At 40.4% G+C, this 15,881-nt stretch overlaps 1 protein-coding gene across 1 annotated transcript in view; it reads left to right on the top strand.

Annotated features, from left to right (window-relative positions):
- Nucleotides 1-9,424, top strand: part of LOC307160048 (interferon-induced very large GTPase 1-like) — a 30,012-nt gene extending 20,588 nt beyond the window's left edge. Inside the window, exon 2 of the mRNA XM_079873853.1 lies at nucleotides 4,018-9,424. Within this exon, the coding sequence (XP_079729979.1) occupies nucleotides 4,103-8,800 (4,698 nt within the window). The 5' untranslated portion in view covers nucleotides 4,018-4,102 and the 3' untranslated portion in view covers nucleotides 8,801-9,424. The remainder of the gene's footprint in view (nucleotides 1-4,017) is intronic.
- The last annotated feature ends 6,457 nt before the right edge of the window (nucleotides 9,425-15,881 follow it).

The raw sequence follows: 15,881 nt of genomic DNA, 5'->3' as shown, positions 1-15,881 counted from the left end.
GTATTGAGACCCCGGCTCGGATATGTGCCCAAGGTTCCTACTACTCCCTTCGCGGATCAGGTAGTGAACCTGCAAGCGCTGCCCCAGGAGGAGGCAGACCCAGCCCTAGCTTTTCTCTGTCCCGTCCGGGCCCTCCGGGTTTATATGACAGAACGCAAAGCTTCAGGACCTCAGACCAGCTCTTTGTCTGTTATGGAGGCCAGCAGAAGGGGAAGGCTGTCTCCAAGCAGAGGTTAGCCCACTGGTTAGTGGATGCTATCACCCGAGCTTATGAGTCTCTGGGTGAACCTTGTCCTCCCAGGTTGCGTGCTCACTCTACTAGAGGTGTTGCCGCTTCCTGGGCTTTGGCTCAAGGCGCCTCGCTGACAGACATCTGTAGAGCTGTGGGCTGGGCGACACCTACGTGTGGAACCTGTTTCCTCCCGAGTACTCGCTACGGCCAGTGGTGTGAGGGAATAGGTTGTGTCGGCTTGCTACGCCACTCCGTGCCTCGGCCGGATACGTGCGTCTTTTGCTCCGTTGGCGCCCTACGTCGGTGAGCCTCGTGAGTTCCTCCATCTCCCCTCCGCTGCCAGGCGTGGCGGACCGCCTGGCGCCAGGTCTATTACCTCTAGTAGGAGTTGTTAGTAGACTGGGTGATTTTCCAGTGGTCTCTACGGTGACCCATGATGCCACGTGCAGTTCAGGCGTGTCTTCCCCTTGACAGACTCGTTCTGTCGTCCCTGTTGCGTACGCTCCCACTTCCCCTGGATTGGGACTACCTCAGGGACTGCCATATGTTTTACTACCCCAATGGGTTAGTACATATGTGTATTCCAGGTCTTCCTCAGAACCAGCCTGGGTTTCCGCAGCGTTCCCCCCCCCCTGGGGTTAGGGCACGCTTTCCCAGTGTTATCCACTGTGCGGGTCTTGCAGAACAGCAGTGTGATTCCCTTGCTAGCTCCCGCAACTTATTACAAGAAACTGCTGTAGGGTAGCTTAGCTGGGCGCTGGAAAGGGCCAGCACCATGGCGTTTTATTAGGGATCCCAATTCGTCAGGGGAACTCCCCCGACGACACGTCGGAGTTCCCAGTCTCGGAGTCTCGGTTACGTATGTAACCCTCGTTCCCTGAGTACAGGGAACGGAGACGTGTCGTCCCTTCGCCATGTTGCTGTACCTTCGCGGAGGACCGGACACCGTTCGGCTCCTCAGCAAAAAAAGCACTATGCAGTGCGTTGCTTCCGCCTTTATACCCACGCTGGTAGGCGGGCTGCGGAATGCAAGTCCTGCATGCCAATTTCCATTGGCTCGTTTTAATTCACTCGTAGGCAATCGGTCTCCCTAGCGTGATCCCAATTCGTCAGGGGAACTCCCCCGACGACACGTCTCCGTTCCCTGTACTCAGGGAACGAGGGTTACATACGTAACCGAGACGTTAATCATACACATGAAATATGGTGCAGTTCTGAACATCTCAACTGAAGATAGGGGCGATTAAAGCAGAATAATATTGCATTTTCATTTTTTATGGGAAGGGGCGCAAATCACAAATGAGTGATTATGGGCTAGGTTGATGTGGGCCCTTAAGACCAACATACCATAAAAATGTCTTCATCCTCGGTGCCAGGGTTCAGGTAGTTATTTAGGAAAAACTGCATTTTTTGGGTTTGGGGGGGCCCAGCGCGGGGGTGGAGTGGCCCCCGGGGACCAAACGAAATTTTTCCGTAAAAGTCTAGTGGGGCTACATGCCCACCAAATTTCATGTTCCCCGGTGTTTCGGTGTCCCTGGTATCGTTGACGAAAAATTCAGTAGATGACGAAAAAAAAAAAAAAAAAAAAAAAAACTTTGACAATCCCTATATGACCGCTTTCGCTAGCTATGCAAGCGGCGGTCATAATAAATCATCATCATATAAACCTCTGCTAATTCTCAATAACAACTTTTGTAGACGTCTTACAGAAATAAAGTCTGTATAAAGTCTGGTTAGTAATAAGCAAAGCTGGTAATGCTGTTTGTGGAGTTGTTTAGTCCTCCTCTGCTGAGATCTTGACAGATTTAATGTCTTCTTTTATCTTCAGTTGATTTCATCTAACGCTGTGGTTGAAGTCAGTTTTAGTTTTTGTGTTTCTCTTTGCTTCAGTGATTTTGCTCGTTAACAGCAGGTGTTCGTCACTAATGCTCAGTCATCACTTAATTAATCACTTAATTTATCACATAATTAATCACTTAACTTCTTGACTGCAATGTATATCTAAAATTAAACAAATTAAGGTAATCGGTGTCCTGAAATGAAATGAGTTAGCATAACTTTTTGGGTTTTTCAGTGTGAGGAAAAATGCATTGTCGATCAGCGCCACCTTGCGTGAATTAGCCGAAGGAGATCTATCGTTTCATGTTCGGTGTGAAAGTTCCATTCATCAGCGATTCGCCTTGTTTTATTGCGTCAAGTTTAGTGTGAAAGGGCTTTTAAAGGGATAGGTCACCCAAAAATTTAAATTAGCCTATGATTTACTCACCCTCAAGCCATCCTAGGTGTATATGACATTCTTTTTTCAGACAAATACAATCACAGAGTTATATTAAAAAATGTCCTGGCTCTTCCAAGTTTTGTAATGGCAGGGAATGGTTTCTGTTTTAAAGTCCATAAAAGTGCATCTGTCCATCATAAAAGTGCATCTATCCATCATAAAAGTGCATCTATCCATCATAAAAGTGCTTCTATCCATCATAAAAGTGCATCTATCCATCATAAAAGTGCTTCTATCCATCATAAAGGTGCATCTATCCATCATAAAGGTGCATCTATCCATCATAAAAGTGCTTCTATCCATCATAAAAGTGCATCTGTCCATCATAAAAGTGCATCTGTCCATCATAAAATTGCATCTGTCCATCATAAAAGTGCTTCTATCCATCATAAAAGTGCATCTATCCATCATAAAAGTGCATCTGTCCATCATAAAAGTGCATCTATCCATCATAAAAGTGCATCTATCCATCATAAAAGTGCATCTATCCATCATAAAAGTGTCTCCAGGGGGTTAATAAAGACCTTGTGAAGCGAAGCAATGCGTTTGTGTAAGAAAAATATCCATATTTAAAACTTCCGTCAGACAGCCGTACGCATCGATTTACGGCGAAAGACTAACCCTTGAACTTGACGCACAATGTAATGACGAACACGAAAGCGCAGAGGATCGAGCAAAACAAAACATCAATCACGAATTAGAAGTATAAATCGAGAACTTTTTGAGAGAAATGTCGGAGGAATTTGAGTTTGTTGCCCAGCCCTGCTTGTTTGAACCGCGAGAGGCGTCACAGCTTACGCTACTCCTACGACATACATCGCCAAGTGTTACTCTTTTGGCGTGAGTCGACTTGCGTATTTTTCTTACACAAATGTATCGCTTCACTTCAAGAGTTCTTTATTAACCCCCCAGAGCTGTGTGAAGCACTTTTATCATGGATGGATGCACTTTTAAAGACTTCAAAACAGAAACCAGCCAAAAATACAAAAGATATAAAAAGAGTTAAGAGCCCAACTAATGTAAACAATAATCAGTTATGGTGACTTCAAATAAAATAGAGTTTAACCTCTCTTAGTTCGCAATAACTTTTGTAGACTACTAACAGAAATAAAGTCAGTCTGGTTAGTAATAAGTAAAGCTGGTAATGCTGTTTGTGCTGTTTTTAATCCTCCTCTGCTGAGATCTTCAGAGATCTTGTGTCTCATGGGCACATAACCACTCTGTGGGAGGCAGAATAATTGCTGGTTGGTAGGGGATCAAATACTCAATCAAATACTAATCATTTTACAACCTTTATATAATGTGTTTTTCTCTGGATTTTCTTGTTGATATTTTGTCTTTATCAGTTAAAATAAACCTACTTTAAAAACTATAGACCCTTCCTTTCTTTGTAAGTGGGCAAACTTACAAAATCATCAGGGGATCAAATCATTATTTTCTCCACTGTAAATTTGTTCCGTATAAAAGTTATTTCTCAAAATAAATTAAATATTTGCTTAATCAACAGGGGAAACAAGGACTGTGGACAATCAGGAGTCCGTCCTGATCAACACCATCATTACAACAGGAAAATACTGAAAAAGACGGAAAACATGACGGAAAATCTGTTTCACAAACTTCATCTTGAAGTCGGGCGTCTCAATAACCTGAGACCAGCAGATGTTCTTCAGATAACTACACATTCTTTACAGTCCAATGAGTCTTGTGCTGAGGAAGAGCTGGTTCAGACTTTCCTTCAAAAACTATTGATGATGAACTACAGAGCAAGATACATCAAAATTAAAGAGGGAGAACCCAAAACCAGGAGTGAAAATGTTCATGATGTTTTTGAAATAATGGCTCTGTCAAACAAAGGAACAAATCAATCTGATCAAATTCACCCGATGGATGTTCAGATGGCTGTGTTTCTTTGTGCTGATGATTTCCTGAAGCAGCTGATGGTCACTAAACTGTCTCAGTGTCAGTACGCTCTGCCTCTGCTTGTTCCTAATCCATTCATACATCAGATTGAGTTTCCTCTCTGGACATTCAGACAAATCAACAAGAGCTGGAAAACGAGAAACCCCAAAAATGAAACCATCAGTAAAACCCAGCTGATCTACAAGGCACAAACTCCAATGGTGTCTTTCTTCAGGTTTGACTCTGTGTCTTCATCCAAGTCTGAGCTGATGAACAGTCTGATCAAAGAGAAACACAACACGTTCTTCCACAGGAACTGCCCAGGCAGCAGCAGATCCAGAGTCCTGATGGATGGAGTGGTGGAGATCGCCTGGTTCTGCCCCTCTGGGAAAAACACGGATCAATTCAATGACTGTGTTGCGTTCTGTAATCTACACGGTGATGCAGGAGACCATGAGAAACAGCGGCTGATCCTCACTGAAATGTCCTCAGTCAATGTTGTCCTTCTAGCAAAACTTAACAGGAATTCCAGAAGTGCAAAAACAATCCAAAACCTGTACACAAACACGAAGCCACTCATATTTCTTTTCACTGAGGATGAATCTACTATGATTAAGACAGGCAAAGGAAAATACAAGATTGGTATGAAAGATAGAAATCAATCAGAAGTATCTGAAAATCTCAGAAGAGCTATAAATGATTGTCTCTCAGAATCATCTTCCACTTTCATACTTGAAGATTTGTCCAAACACACAGACATCAGAGTAGATGAGAAAAATAATGAAGACTGCAGCAGAGGAAGAGAAGCAGCACAGTCGATGATTAGTTTGCTGGTGGAGAAAGATCTGATAGGAATCAAAGAATCAATTCTGCCTCATCAGGGAAAACTGTGGCATCAGTGGTGTGAGAAGAACAAAGAACTACACCGACTTCGAGGAGATCAAATAGAAATGGAAAACAGTAAAAACCAAACAAAGCTGAAGAAAATCCGTAAACAGCAGCATGAATCCAACATCAGTGAGTTTATGAAGCTCTTCATTAGACAAATGAACTCACATGATAAACATGAGAAGATGTTTTTCATTAAGTGGCTCGGAAACCTCCTGGATGAACATACATCAGCTGATCTTTCTGTTATACATCACAAATATGATGAAAAGTGGTCAAAAGTCTTAAAACTGAAAGAGAAACATGATCAATCTAAACAACTCATAGCTGAACAAACTGAACTTGAGAGAATATCTGAGGATCTTCAGGCTGCAGGCTTTGGTTTGGAGCACATCATGAGGGAGATCGGTCAGATCTATGAATCATGTTCATCTGTGAAGGAGAACAAGAAAGGCCTGCAGGTTCACTTCTCTTCTCTCCCGAGTCTTGCAGCAGAGATGATGATCTCTGGATTTCCACTGGAGCTGATGGATGGAGATGCTGTTCATGTTCCTCTGATCTGGATCTCTGCTGTTCTAGATGAACTCGTAAAGAAACTGGGAGATAAGAGATTCTTTGTGCTGTCAATTTTAGGGATTCAGAGCTCTGGGAAATCCACCATGCTGAACGCCATGTTTGGGCTCCAGTTTGCCGTCAGTGCCGGCAGGTGCACCAGAGGAGCGTTCATGCAGCTGGTCAAAGTCTCAGACGAGATGAAAACACAAGTGAAATCTGACTATATTCTGGTCGTTGATACTGAAGGTCTTCGTGCTCTAGAACTGGCTGGAAAATCAACAAAACATCATGACAATGAATTGGCCACATTTGTTGTAGGTCTTGGACATCTGACCTTGATCAACATCTTCGGGGAAAACCCATCTGAGATGCAGGACGTTCTTCAGATTGTTGTTCAGGCCCTCATGAGGATGAAGAAGGTCAGACTGAATCCCAGATGTGTGTTTGTGCATCAGAACGTCTCAGACGTCACAGCTGGAGAGAAAAACATGGAGGGAAGGAGACGACTGCAGGAGAAACTGGATGAGATGACAAAACTCGCTGCTAAAGATGAAGTCTATGATGCAGATCGGTTCAGTGATATCATTAGATTTGATGTCCAGAATGATGTGAAGTATTTTGCTCAGCTCTGGGAGGGAAGCCCACCCATGGCACTACCAAACCCAAACTACTGTGAGAATATTCAAGACCTCAAGAAGACTATTATATCTCATGCATCACAATCAGATGGAATAAAGTCTAAAGACTTACAATATCGTATTAAAGATCTCTGGGAGGCTTTACTGAATGAACGATTCGTCTTCAGCTTCAGAAATTCTCTGGAGATTTCAGCCTACAGGAAACTGGAGACTGAATACAGCAAGTGGTCCTGGAGTCTTCGCAGCGCCATGATGGACACTGAGAATAAACTGCACAACCAAATAGAAAATAAAGCAATTGATAAGGTTGAGGAAACTGATCTTCAAAGAGAACTGAAGAAAACAAGTGAAGAAGTGAAAAAATCAATGGCAGAATTCTTTGAGAAAGACAGAGATAAAGATATACTGATTCAGTGGAAAACATCATTTGAGCTCAAAATCAAGGATGTTCAGGAAAACATTGTAAGAGAAACAAAGAGGAAATTAAATGAGGTTCTCCAGCAGCAAGGCCTGAAGAAAAAGTTTGATGATAAGAGGAAAAAGCATGAAGACACTCTCTATAAAAAAAGTGAAGAACTTGCCTTAAAATTCAAAGGCAAAGGTAACAATGAAGAAACACTGAAGAAAGAGTTTGATTTGTTTTGGAAAGAGTGGATGGAGATGATCATCACAGACAATCCAAAAATCAAAGACATTGATATAATGAGAGATGTGAGAGAGATGCTCAGTAATGTGTATGAAAGTGCTCCTGTAGACCACTGGAGCGAGAGCAGTGAGAACAACAACATTTTCACTGTGCCAAGTTACTCAGATTATGCTATTTACAAAACGTCCAAAAAAGGAAAGTTTGAGGCTGTAAAGGGTGTTTACAAAGCAGTTAAAGAAACACTTGGATATACTCAAACTCTGTCTCCAGAAGATGAAGCCCAAATAAGATCATTAGTTGCAGATGTTGCTCAGAAGACAAACGAAATGATTAAGTCATTTAAAATTTCCAAGATGGGCTACAACAAGAGCTACATTCAACAAGTTACAGATTACATCAAGGCTAGAATATTAGCCCATGAGAAAGGAGTAAAATATGTGTTCAAGAATGAATTCTTCATGGATTTGTCTTACTCCATCTTTAAGAAAGAAACAGAGATGATCACTGAACAACAGAGAATGTTCAGGGAAGCCAATGATCCTGTTCTCTATTTGGAGAAGAAGAGAGAAGAGTACTATAGTATTTTCCAGAAATACTGCAAGGGATCTACTTCAGCGGCAATTTTTGGTGAGATCATCTGTCAGAAACTTAAAGAGCCCATTGAGCAGAGCGTCTACAAGAAGACTGCCAAAGATCTGACAGATGAAATTAAATCAAACTCTGCAGCACTGAATGGAAACAGATCAAGTCTGGAGAAACATATCCTGAAGGTACTGGCAAAAGAGGAGGATTTTGGCAAATACATTAACTACATTCATAATCCCAGAGATCACTTCAAGAGCTTCATCAGAGATGAAGTCAGTCAGTACATCAAGGATAATTTCAGTGTCAGTGTTTTCCCCAAGATGAAGGAGAACATTGAACTCCTGCAGCAGAAAATAATAAAAGCAGCTCGTGAATCTACTGAATGTGTTCAAGCGAACAGAGGAGATTTTGGTTTGTGGAAGAAGAATTTCACACAGAAGCTCTCAGCTGAGCTGATCTTCTCTGAACAAGACCTCAGTGGAGTGACACATCGTGATGTTGAGGATTTCAACATCCTAAAAGATGTGATAACACAAGAACTTCCTGCTATAATGTCTGACATCAGCAGAAGATTCAACACAAATACATTTCCTGTAAATCTGGACCAAGATTTCAGACCAGAAGAGATTCTGATTAGTCACTTCTGTAAGTGCTGTTGGGCTCAGTGTCCGTTCTGTGAAGCCATCTGCACCAACACCATAGAAAACCATGATGGAGATCACAGTGTTCCTTTCCACAGAGTGTATGGAATAATAGGGGTATGTTTCTGGAAAACAACAAACTTGTCTCCTTGGGTCTGCACATCATGTGTAGCAAGCAACGATCGATCATTTCACCATGATGCCTCAGATAACACAGTCCTATATAAACAATACAGAACAGCAGGAGGAGAATGTGCAAAGTGGAGCATCACCCCTGATACCTCTGAGCTGCCCTACTGGAAGTGGTTTGTGTGCAGATTTCAGAAAGACCTGGAAAAACACTACGAGAAAACATTTGCAGGGAGTGGTAAGATACCAGATGGATGGAGAACATGCACAAAACAGGAGGCTATTAAGAGTTTGGATACATACATCTAAATGTATAAATGAAAGAAGTTTAAAGGTCTTTGATTTGCAGTTTGAAAAAAATAGTTTGTTCATCACCACAGTGAATATGTTATCAATTCATTATACTTTACAGTAGTTTAAATAGTTTATTTACAACAAAAGTGATAGTTAATATGTGGCACATTTGTTATTTGCAAACTAGTCTTCACTGGTAGTGGTAAACCTGTAACAAACCTTTGATAACTGACTGTTTGAAAGACACTTCTGTGGAAAACCAAGTGGCATCATTGAAGACTTTCAGATGCAAAGATAATTGACATGTAAAAAAAAAAAAAAAAAATTGGACACACTTGCTGCATGTTTTCCAGAATTGTGATGAAGAAGTTGTGAAGTCGGACACTTTCTACTTTCTGTAGAGTCACCTGATCTACATTAAAGTCACACAGTTTGTGTTCATGCAGGCGAAACCAAAAGCCTTTGCTTAACTTTTAAATTGCCGCTACATTTTCTTGCCAATACACAACTGAGCAGAATGTTGTTTCTAAGCTGAATTTGTGCATGTGTGTAAAAATGTGAGCAGTCATGTAATCTACAGAATATTTCATAAAGTATATGAGGATACAGGGTGTGATATACGATCATGTTGTGCATGTAAATGATACCACTTTAGATCTTATATAAATATTATATATTCAGGGCTGGACTGGGACAAAAAATCGGCCCGGGTATTTTGGCCCAGACCGGCCCACTATATGATCATAAACACCACCCATAATTGCACGCCCTTAATGATATGCATACCAACTCCTATTCATTAAAACCACTAATGCCATGTAATGAGTGAGTATAGGAACGAGTGAGAGTTAACAGATGAAATAAGTCAAAATGTGACATTTATTAATACAGTTGAACTATACTACACAGTGATGAATCCTGAAACAAGCTATAAGCTGCTCTGGCATAGCAATACAAGTGTTTCTCACAGGATTTTTGGTAAAACTATGGTGGTGGGACCTCGGTCCTTCTACGGGGGTTTGGGGGCATGCCCCCCCGTGCGAAAATTTTGTGCATTTTAATGTTAAATTCATCAATCTGGTGCACTTTGAGAGTTCAAAATTAAAAGCTCCAACCCATATTCAGTGTGCAAATTAAACAAAGAAAAATTCAAATCTCTTTTAGTTACAGTGTCTATTTACATTACACTACTACATAATAATAGTTATAATATTAATCCAATGACAGTAATAGCCATATTTTGTAAAACAAATGCACTAAAAAATAAAGGAAACTTTCATAATTAGTGTTGAACCAATTTCTATACTTGAAAGAGATAAGTACATGATCTTTTATTTTGACGCAAACTGCACCAAGCTTTTATTTTGGCGGAAAACATGGTTTACAAATGCCTCTCATTAAATTTCTAGTGAATTGCGGTAATCGTCAACTATGCAGATGTGGAAATTATCTGTAACAGGGTTATGGGTTCCTACACTCATGACATGGCTTAAGTGTTTTGAAAGTGGTTCTGCTTACTGCGGACTCTACACTCTCTCATCTCTCTCCTGATCCTCCTCACTATCATCATCTGCCGCTGGAGCTGATGAAGGTCAGAAAACATATTTTGACACAGTTTACAGTGTCTGCTTTAAGGGCCTGGCTCTATTTTTTCACGCTATTTCTCTGCACATTCCTTGCGTTTCTTCTCCATCTCGCTGACTATTCTGGCAGATACACACTGACACTGCTGCACGCTCGCTCACTCGTTTAAAGTTGTCTTCTTCTTCTTCTTCGTTTTTATTGGCGGTTTGCTTCTTAGTTAGAGCATTACCGCCATCTACTGTGGGCAATGAATCAGAGACTTGTAATTTCCCTCATCCCAGACTATTCAGAACCTGGCCTTTCGATCATAGACAGTAAAAGAAAGCTTTCGATGCGTGTTCAGCTCCTCCATCTACAGCCCAGGACCTTCCAGACTAGGGACGAGGGATAATAATAATAATAATATTAATAATATTACTACTACTACTAAAATTAATACTAATCCCAAAACTAATATTAAACTTTAGATTCTATGAATTAACTGAGTCCTTTTTAGAAATGTTACTAATAGATTATCACTTCCTACTGGATTTAAAAGTTCTTTTAATGTTAACTGTTGTACACCATTTTTCTGAAGTTCTTCAATTATTTTCCTTCTATCCTCAGTATATTTATTGCACTGAATGAGAACATGTTCTACTGTTTCTCTTACTCCACACCAATCACACAACCCTGTTGGATGTTTCCCTATTATATTTAATGTTGCATTAAGTCCCGTATGTCCCAGCCTTAGTCTTGAAAGAACACAATCTACCTTTCTACTCCCTCTTGAATTCCTTCTTTTGATTACCGATGCTTGTATCGAGTAAAGATGCCTACCTATTTGTTCATTATCCCAGGAAGATTGCCATTTCTCTGTTATCTTTTTTCTAATTATTGACTTAAGTTCGGATTTACTATACAAAATCTGCATATCTATACCTTCTTTTGCCGCTGCCTGTTTTGCTAATTGATCTGCTTCCTCATTCCCCACCACTCCTGTATGCGCTGGAACCCACAAGAACTGAACTACATTTTTTTTCTGATGTATCATGTACAATAACTGAAGGATCTCCAAGACTATGTCCTGTCTAGTTTCAGACTGTTGAGCATCCAAACATAGTAAGGCTGAACTCGAATCTGTGCATATTAGCGTTTTGTCTTCTTCTTCTTCTTCTTCAGTGAATTTTATTGGCAGCTTGCAATCTTTGTGCATTACCGCCATCTACAGGATTGAGGTGTGATCACATTGGGAAGTCATAAATGAATGTATATATATATATTAAAAAAAAGAAAAAAAAAAAAAAGAAAAGAAAAAGGAGATTAGAGCCCAAGCTTCAGCTAGCGCTGCGTGTTCAGCTCCTCCAGCTTTAACCTCGTTTAAAGTTGTGATTGGGCCAGCCCAGTGTCAATCAAGAAAAGAGCCAATGGGCCGCTGATCTACGTGTTTCATGGGCTGGTCTGTCAGAAAAAAAAAAAAAAACTAACACTGACTTTTTTTTGACCACTGCATTACACCGGCACAAACCCAGCGCCGCCAATTAAGCAAAACAAAACAAAACAAAACGAATGGGCCGCCGATGTACAAATTTTATGGGCCGTTAAAAAAAAATTAATAATAATAAAAAGGATGTATGAGTATGAGATGTATCGGCCCAAAAAGCACGTCGGCCCACCGGGAAAATGCCCGGTATGCCCTATGGCCAGTCCAGCCATGTACATAACTACAACTGCTTGAATCTGCTGCGACCATACACGGGTTTCTTGTATACAAACAATACCGGATGCGCGCGCATCCAGGAGGCAGAAAACCGCTAGCTGTTATGCCGAGTTCTGTAAAAGAACATTGTAATTAACGTAGATTTCGCATTGTTTGTAATTTCTTGTTGACTTAATAATAAACTGCAATTTCAGAGTTGGATCTGTTTGTTTGTGTTTCATATTAATATAACATTATGTAAAACGTCCAACTGTTTACGAATCAAAATCCGGACATACTGTGATGTATGTATGAATTATCATGTTAGACTAAGTTAGTAATGTAACAAATTAAATATAAAACATGAAATTAGATCATTGACAGTCTTATATATTAAGAATATATGACATTTTTTAGAAAGGATGTGAATTAAAACAACCACAGCAGGCAACAAGTTGATCAATTCTGTTAAATTTAAATTTACCAAATTATCTATTTGTTTTCTGACAGAAACGACTGATCTATATAATGACATTCTATATAGATCAGTGCAGGAAACACATGGAACGAATCACCGCTCCACATTTTGATTGACAGCCGTCACAACCTACTAGTGACCGTGTTTACTCCTTTCCTTTCAACCATTGGATAGGATTTAAAAACGGCTGTTGTATTTATACTTCTGACGAAGCGCTGTTAAATATAGGTGAGAAACTACTCGGCAAAAATAATAAATACAACTTACTCTCAGCAATGGTGAGATCTTGCCGGATCCCTACGCAATACATGACGATCTTTGGATTGTGGATGACAAGAAGTGGCCAGCAATTGTATGGCCTGATATATAGCCATAATTATCTTATTCAAGCAAGTGTGTATAACTTACAAGAGAAATGATTAGAGCGTACAAATCCCTTGATGCATACAACTACATGCTATGTGGTCATGTGCAGCTCGTCAAATTATGAATAGAAAGAATATAACATACAACTTCCTCCTTCTGTCCCACTCTTCCATTTGCCTAGATTTGGAATTACTTGCAACATGTATAATTTAAATGAGCAGATAAAACACAACAGATAGGCCTGCATGTAAATAAATTACGCAACAACTCCTTGGTATTTTGACTTAGCGACAACACCACCACTACTGTATGCTACTAGCCTAAACCCTTTACTCCAGTACGAAGACCGCGGGTCTTTCTGCCTCCTGGATGCGTGCGCAAGCAGTGATGACGTCGCCGAGAAATCCATGTATAGACGTTGGAACAGGGGGGGCGGGGGGGTCGGCCGCCCCCCCCCCCCCCCCATTTCCCCACCCCTCTAGGGGTCAGCTAGCTGTTTGTTTCGTTGTTTTTGTTTTCCGTTGTTTATATATATACAGAATCTGAATTAAAATGTGTTTGATTTAAGCCTATTTAAAAATTTTGTGTCATAAAATTTCTTGTTTTTAAGCCTTTCGCACGTACGTTCACACCGGTGTGATTAGAACGGTCAGTGCATCACATGATCAACTGCTAAATTCAAATCAAAGAGTATAGAAGTAACAAGAGGCGAAACTCCGTTGCAGTTTTGACAACAGCCACTAGGTGGCGCTTCGGTAGCGCGGCCGCCATTTTGGACTGAACCAACGGCTTTACTGTTAGCACAACTACTGTACAGCATTAACATTATGTCTGGAAATAATTGGAAACAAAGAAAACAGTGTTCTGCCATCAACTGCAACAACTACCAGTGTACAACCAATCAACTAGCATTTCATAGATTCACCAAAGATCCAGAGAGGTAAAGTAGAAAAGGTTTTATTAACTTTAAAGTGAGCTAACGTCAACGATAACAGGTGCTGTAACGCTATCCCACAACCGCAGTAGCTGCCAACAGTTTGCTAATGTTAGGCTATGTATTTGGTCGAAATTGTCAAGACTCGAAATGGGCTTTTTAAATCGCATACTTTCAGACTGAGATGAACACCTAACCTGGCAAATGACCGCTTTATTAATTCATTGTTATCACTAAATTAACCCTTTAACTGTCACCTTTTTTTCGCATTTACATGAAAATCACTATCCAAACTTAAATGGTTGTAACGTTAATTCAAGAATGCTTTGGAATTTAGACCTACAGTATGGTTGGTCTTGTTTTAATTTGTCAGATTATTGTTGAAGTGAAATAAATTATGAAAGTGAAACAGAAAAAAGTTATATAAGTTTGAGTTTATTAAAATGTACAAATTTAAAAATATTATTATTTATATTTTATACAAAATATATATATATATTACAAAATATATTTTAGAACTGCAAGAAAACAAAAAATCTGAACAAGTTGTGTTCCATATTTTAGGTTGATATGTTGATATCTCGCTCCCTCACCCTTTCTGCCGTGTGCTCTAACGTTACACGGTTTGGAGCTGCGCGCTCTTGCTTGCTCGCTCGCTCTAGATTCCGGTAGATTTAAGCTAATTTGCGGGCATCAGGGAGCCGCTATCAATATGCGGGAGACTCCCGGATCTTCCGGGAGACATGGGATGTCTGCTCTAGAGATATTAAAAACTAGAAACTACTTTTTAGTTCATTTAACCGCTTTTGAATTTGAACCGGTATCGTTCAATTCTATGACAGCTGTGTTGCGTTCAGTCCAAGATGGCGGAGCTGCAGCTCTGCGCATGGGGGAGTTTGTTGCAATGGAACGTTCTATTGAGTTTCGCCTCTTGTTACTTCTATACTCTTTGTTCAAATGTTGAATTTAGCCAGAGACAGGCGCGCTCAGAGCTGTCATATCACAACTTTTCAGTGTTTTCAACCACATACTGTTTATTTTAGGTTTCAGACATATAAATTCACATAAGTACTAAAAAAACAATACATTTAGAGTTTGTAAAATACACACTGATGTCTATGGAAGAGGTAATAATAATCCTTTCCATTATAATTCGACACGTTTTATTCACATCAGATACACATTGTGTAAGTAACTTTAATGTTTACTTCTCCCAGTTCACCAGCCACTTACTTTTAAGTATTTCGGGAGAAGTGGATGAATTCACGTGTTGTAAATCCAACAGATCCGATTCTCTGACCTGCGTCTGCGGCACAAATTAACATGGCGCCACCCATCGCGCATACAGCTCAACTAACGCGATGCGATCGTTATAAAGGTGTTTAAACAACAATACAACAATATAAAACATTCCACTTGCATGTATTTGACAATCGGAATATCAGATATTTCATGCCATAGCTAACACATTTGTGAATATTCTGAATAAAAAAGGGAAAAAATGACATAAAAGCAGATCATCATTCATTCAGCTCTGTTGCTGCTGCGGTGTGTCACGTGACAAGCAATGACGCGTCACCATGGAAACCATAAAGTGACATTCTAAATAAGGGTCGCCTTGAACCCCAAGCAACCCCCCTCCCCCCCCCCCCCTCAAAAAAATCCCGCCCCCCCTCTCACAATATAGTTCTCACGTCCCTGGCTGCGACGAGTCTCAAACACTGTTTTTCGCTTACAAGTGACAAGTTTCACGTGCTCTCCCTTTTGCACCATTGATAAATGCGAAATGTGGAGCAAAAGTGAGTTGTGCATCTGTAGAGGCAGTGGGGCTCTACATGAATATTCATGAGTTTCCCGGGCATGCACGCAGATCTGATAATTTTAGTTCACGCTCCTCGTTTCTCAGCAGGTTTAATGGATTATTTAAAAAAAGGTAAATATAGTTTCAGCGTGAACTTAAACTACAATTGTGTATCGTTTCGTAATTTGCACGTTTTGTGCATTCATCAATGACTGAATCTACACTTCGTGTAGGCCTATATAAAGCACCTTGCAA

The sequence above is a fragment of the Squalius cephalus genome, assembly GCF_949319135.1.
Source record: "Squalius cephalus genome assembly, chromosome: 6".
Lineage (NCBI taxonomy): Eukaryota > Metazoa > Chordata > Actinopteri > Cypriniformes > Leuciscidae > Squalius > Squalius cephalus.
The sequence above is the reverse complement of the archived record's forward strand: the minus strand, read 5'-3'. Positions and strand labels throughout refer to the sequence as shown.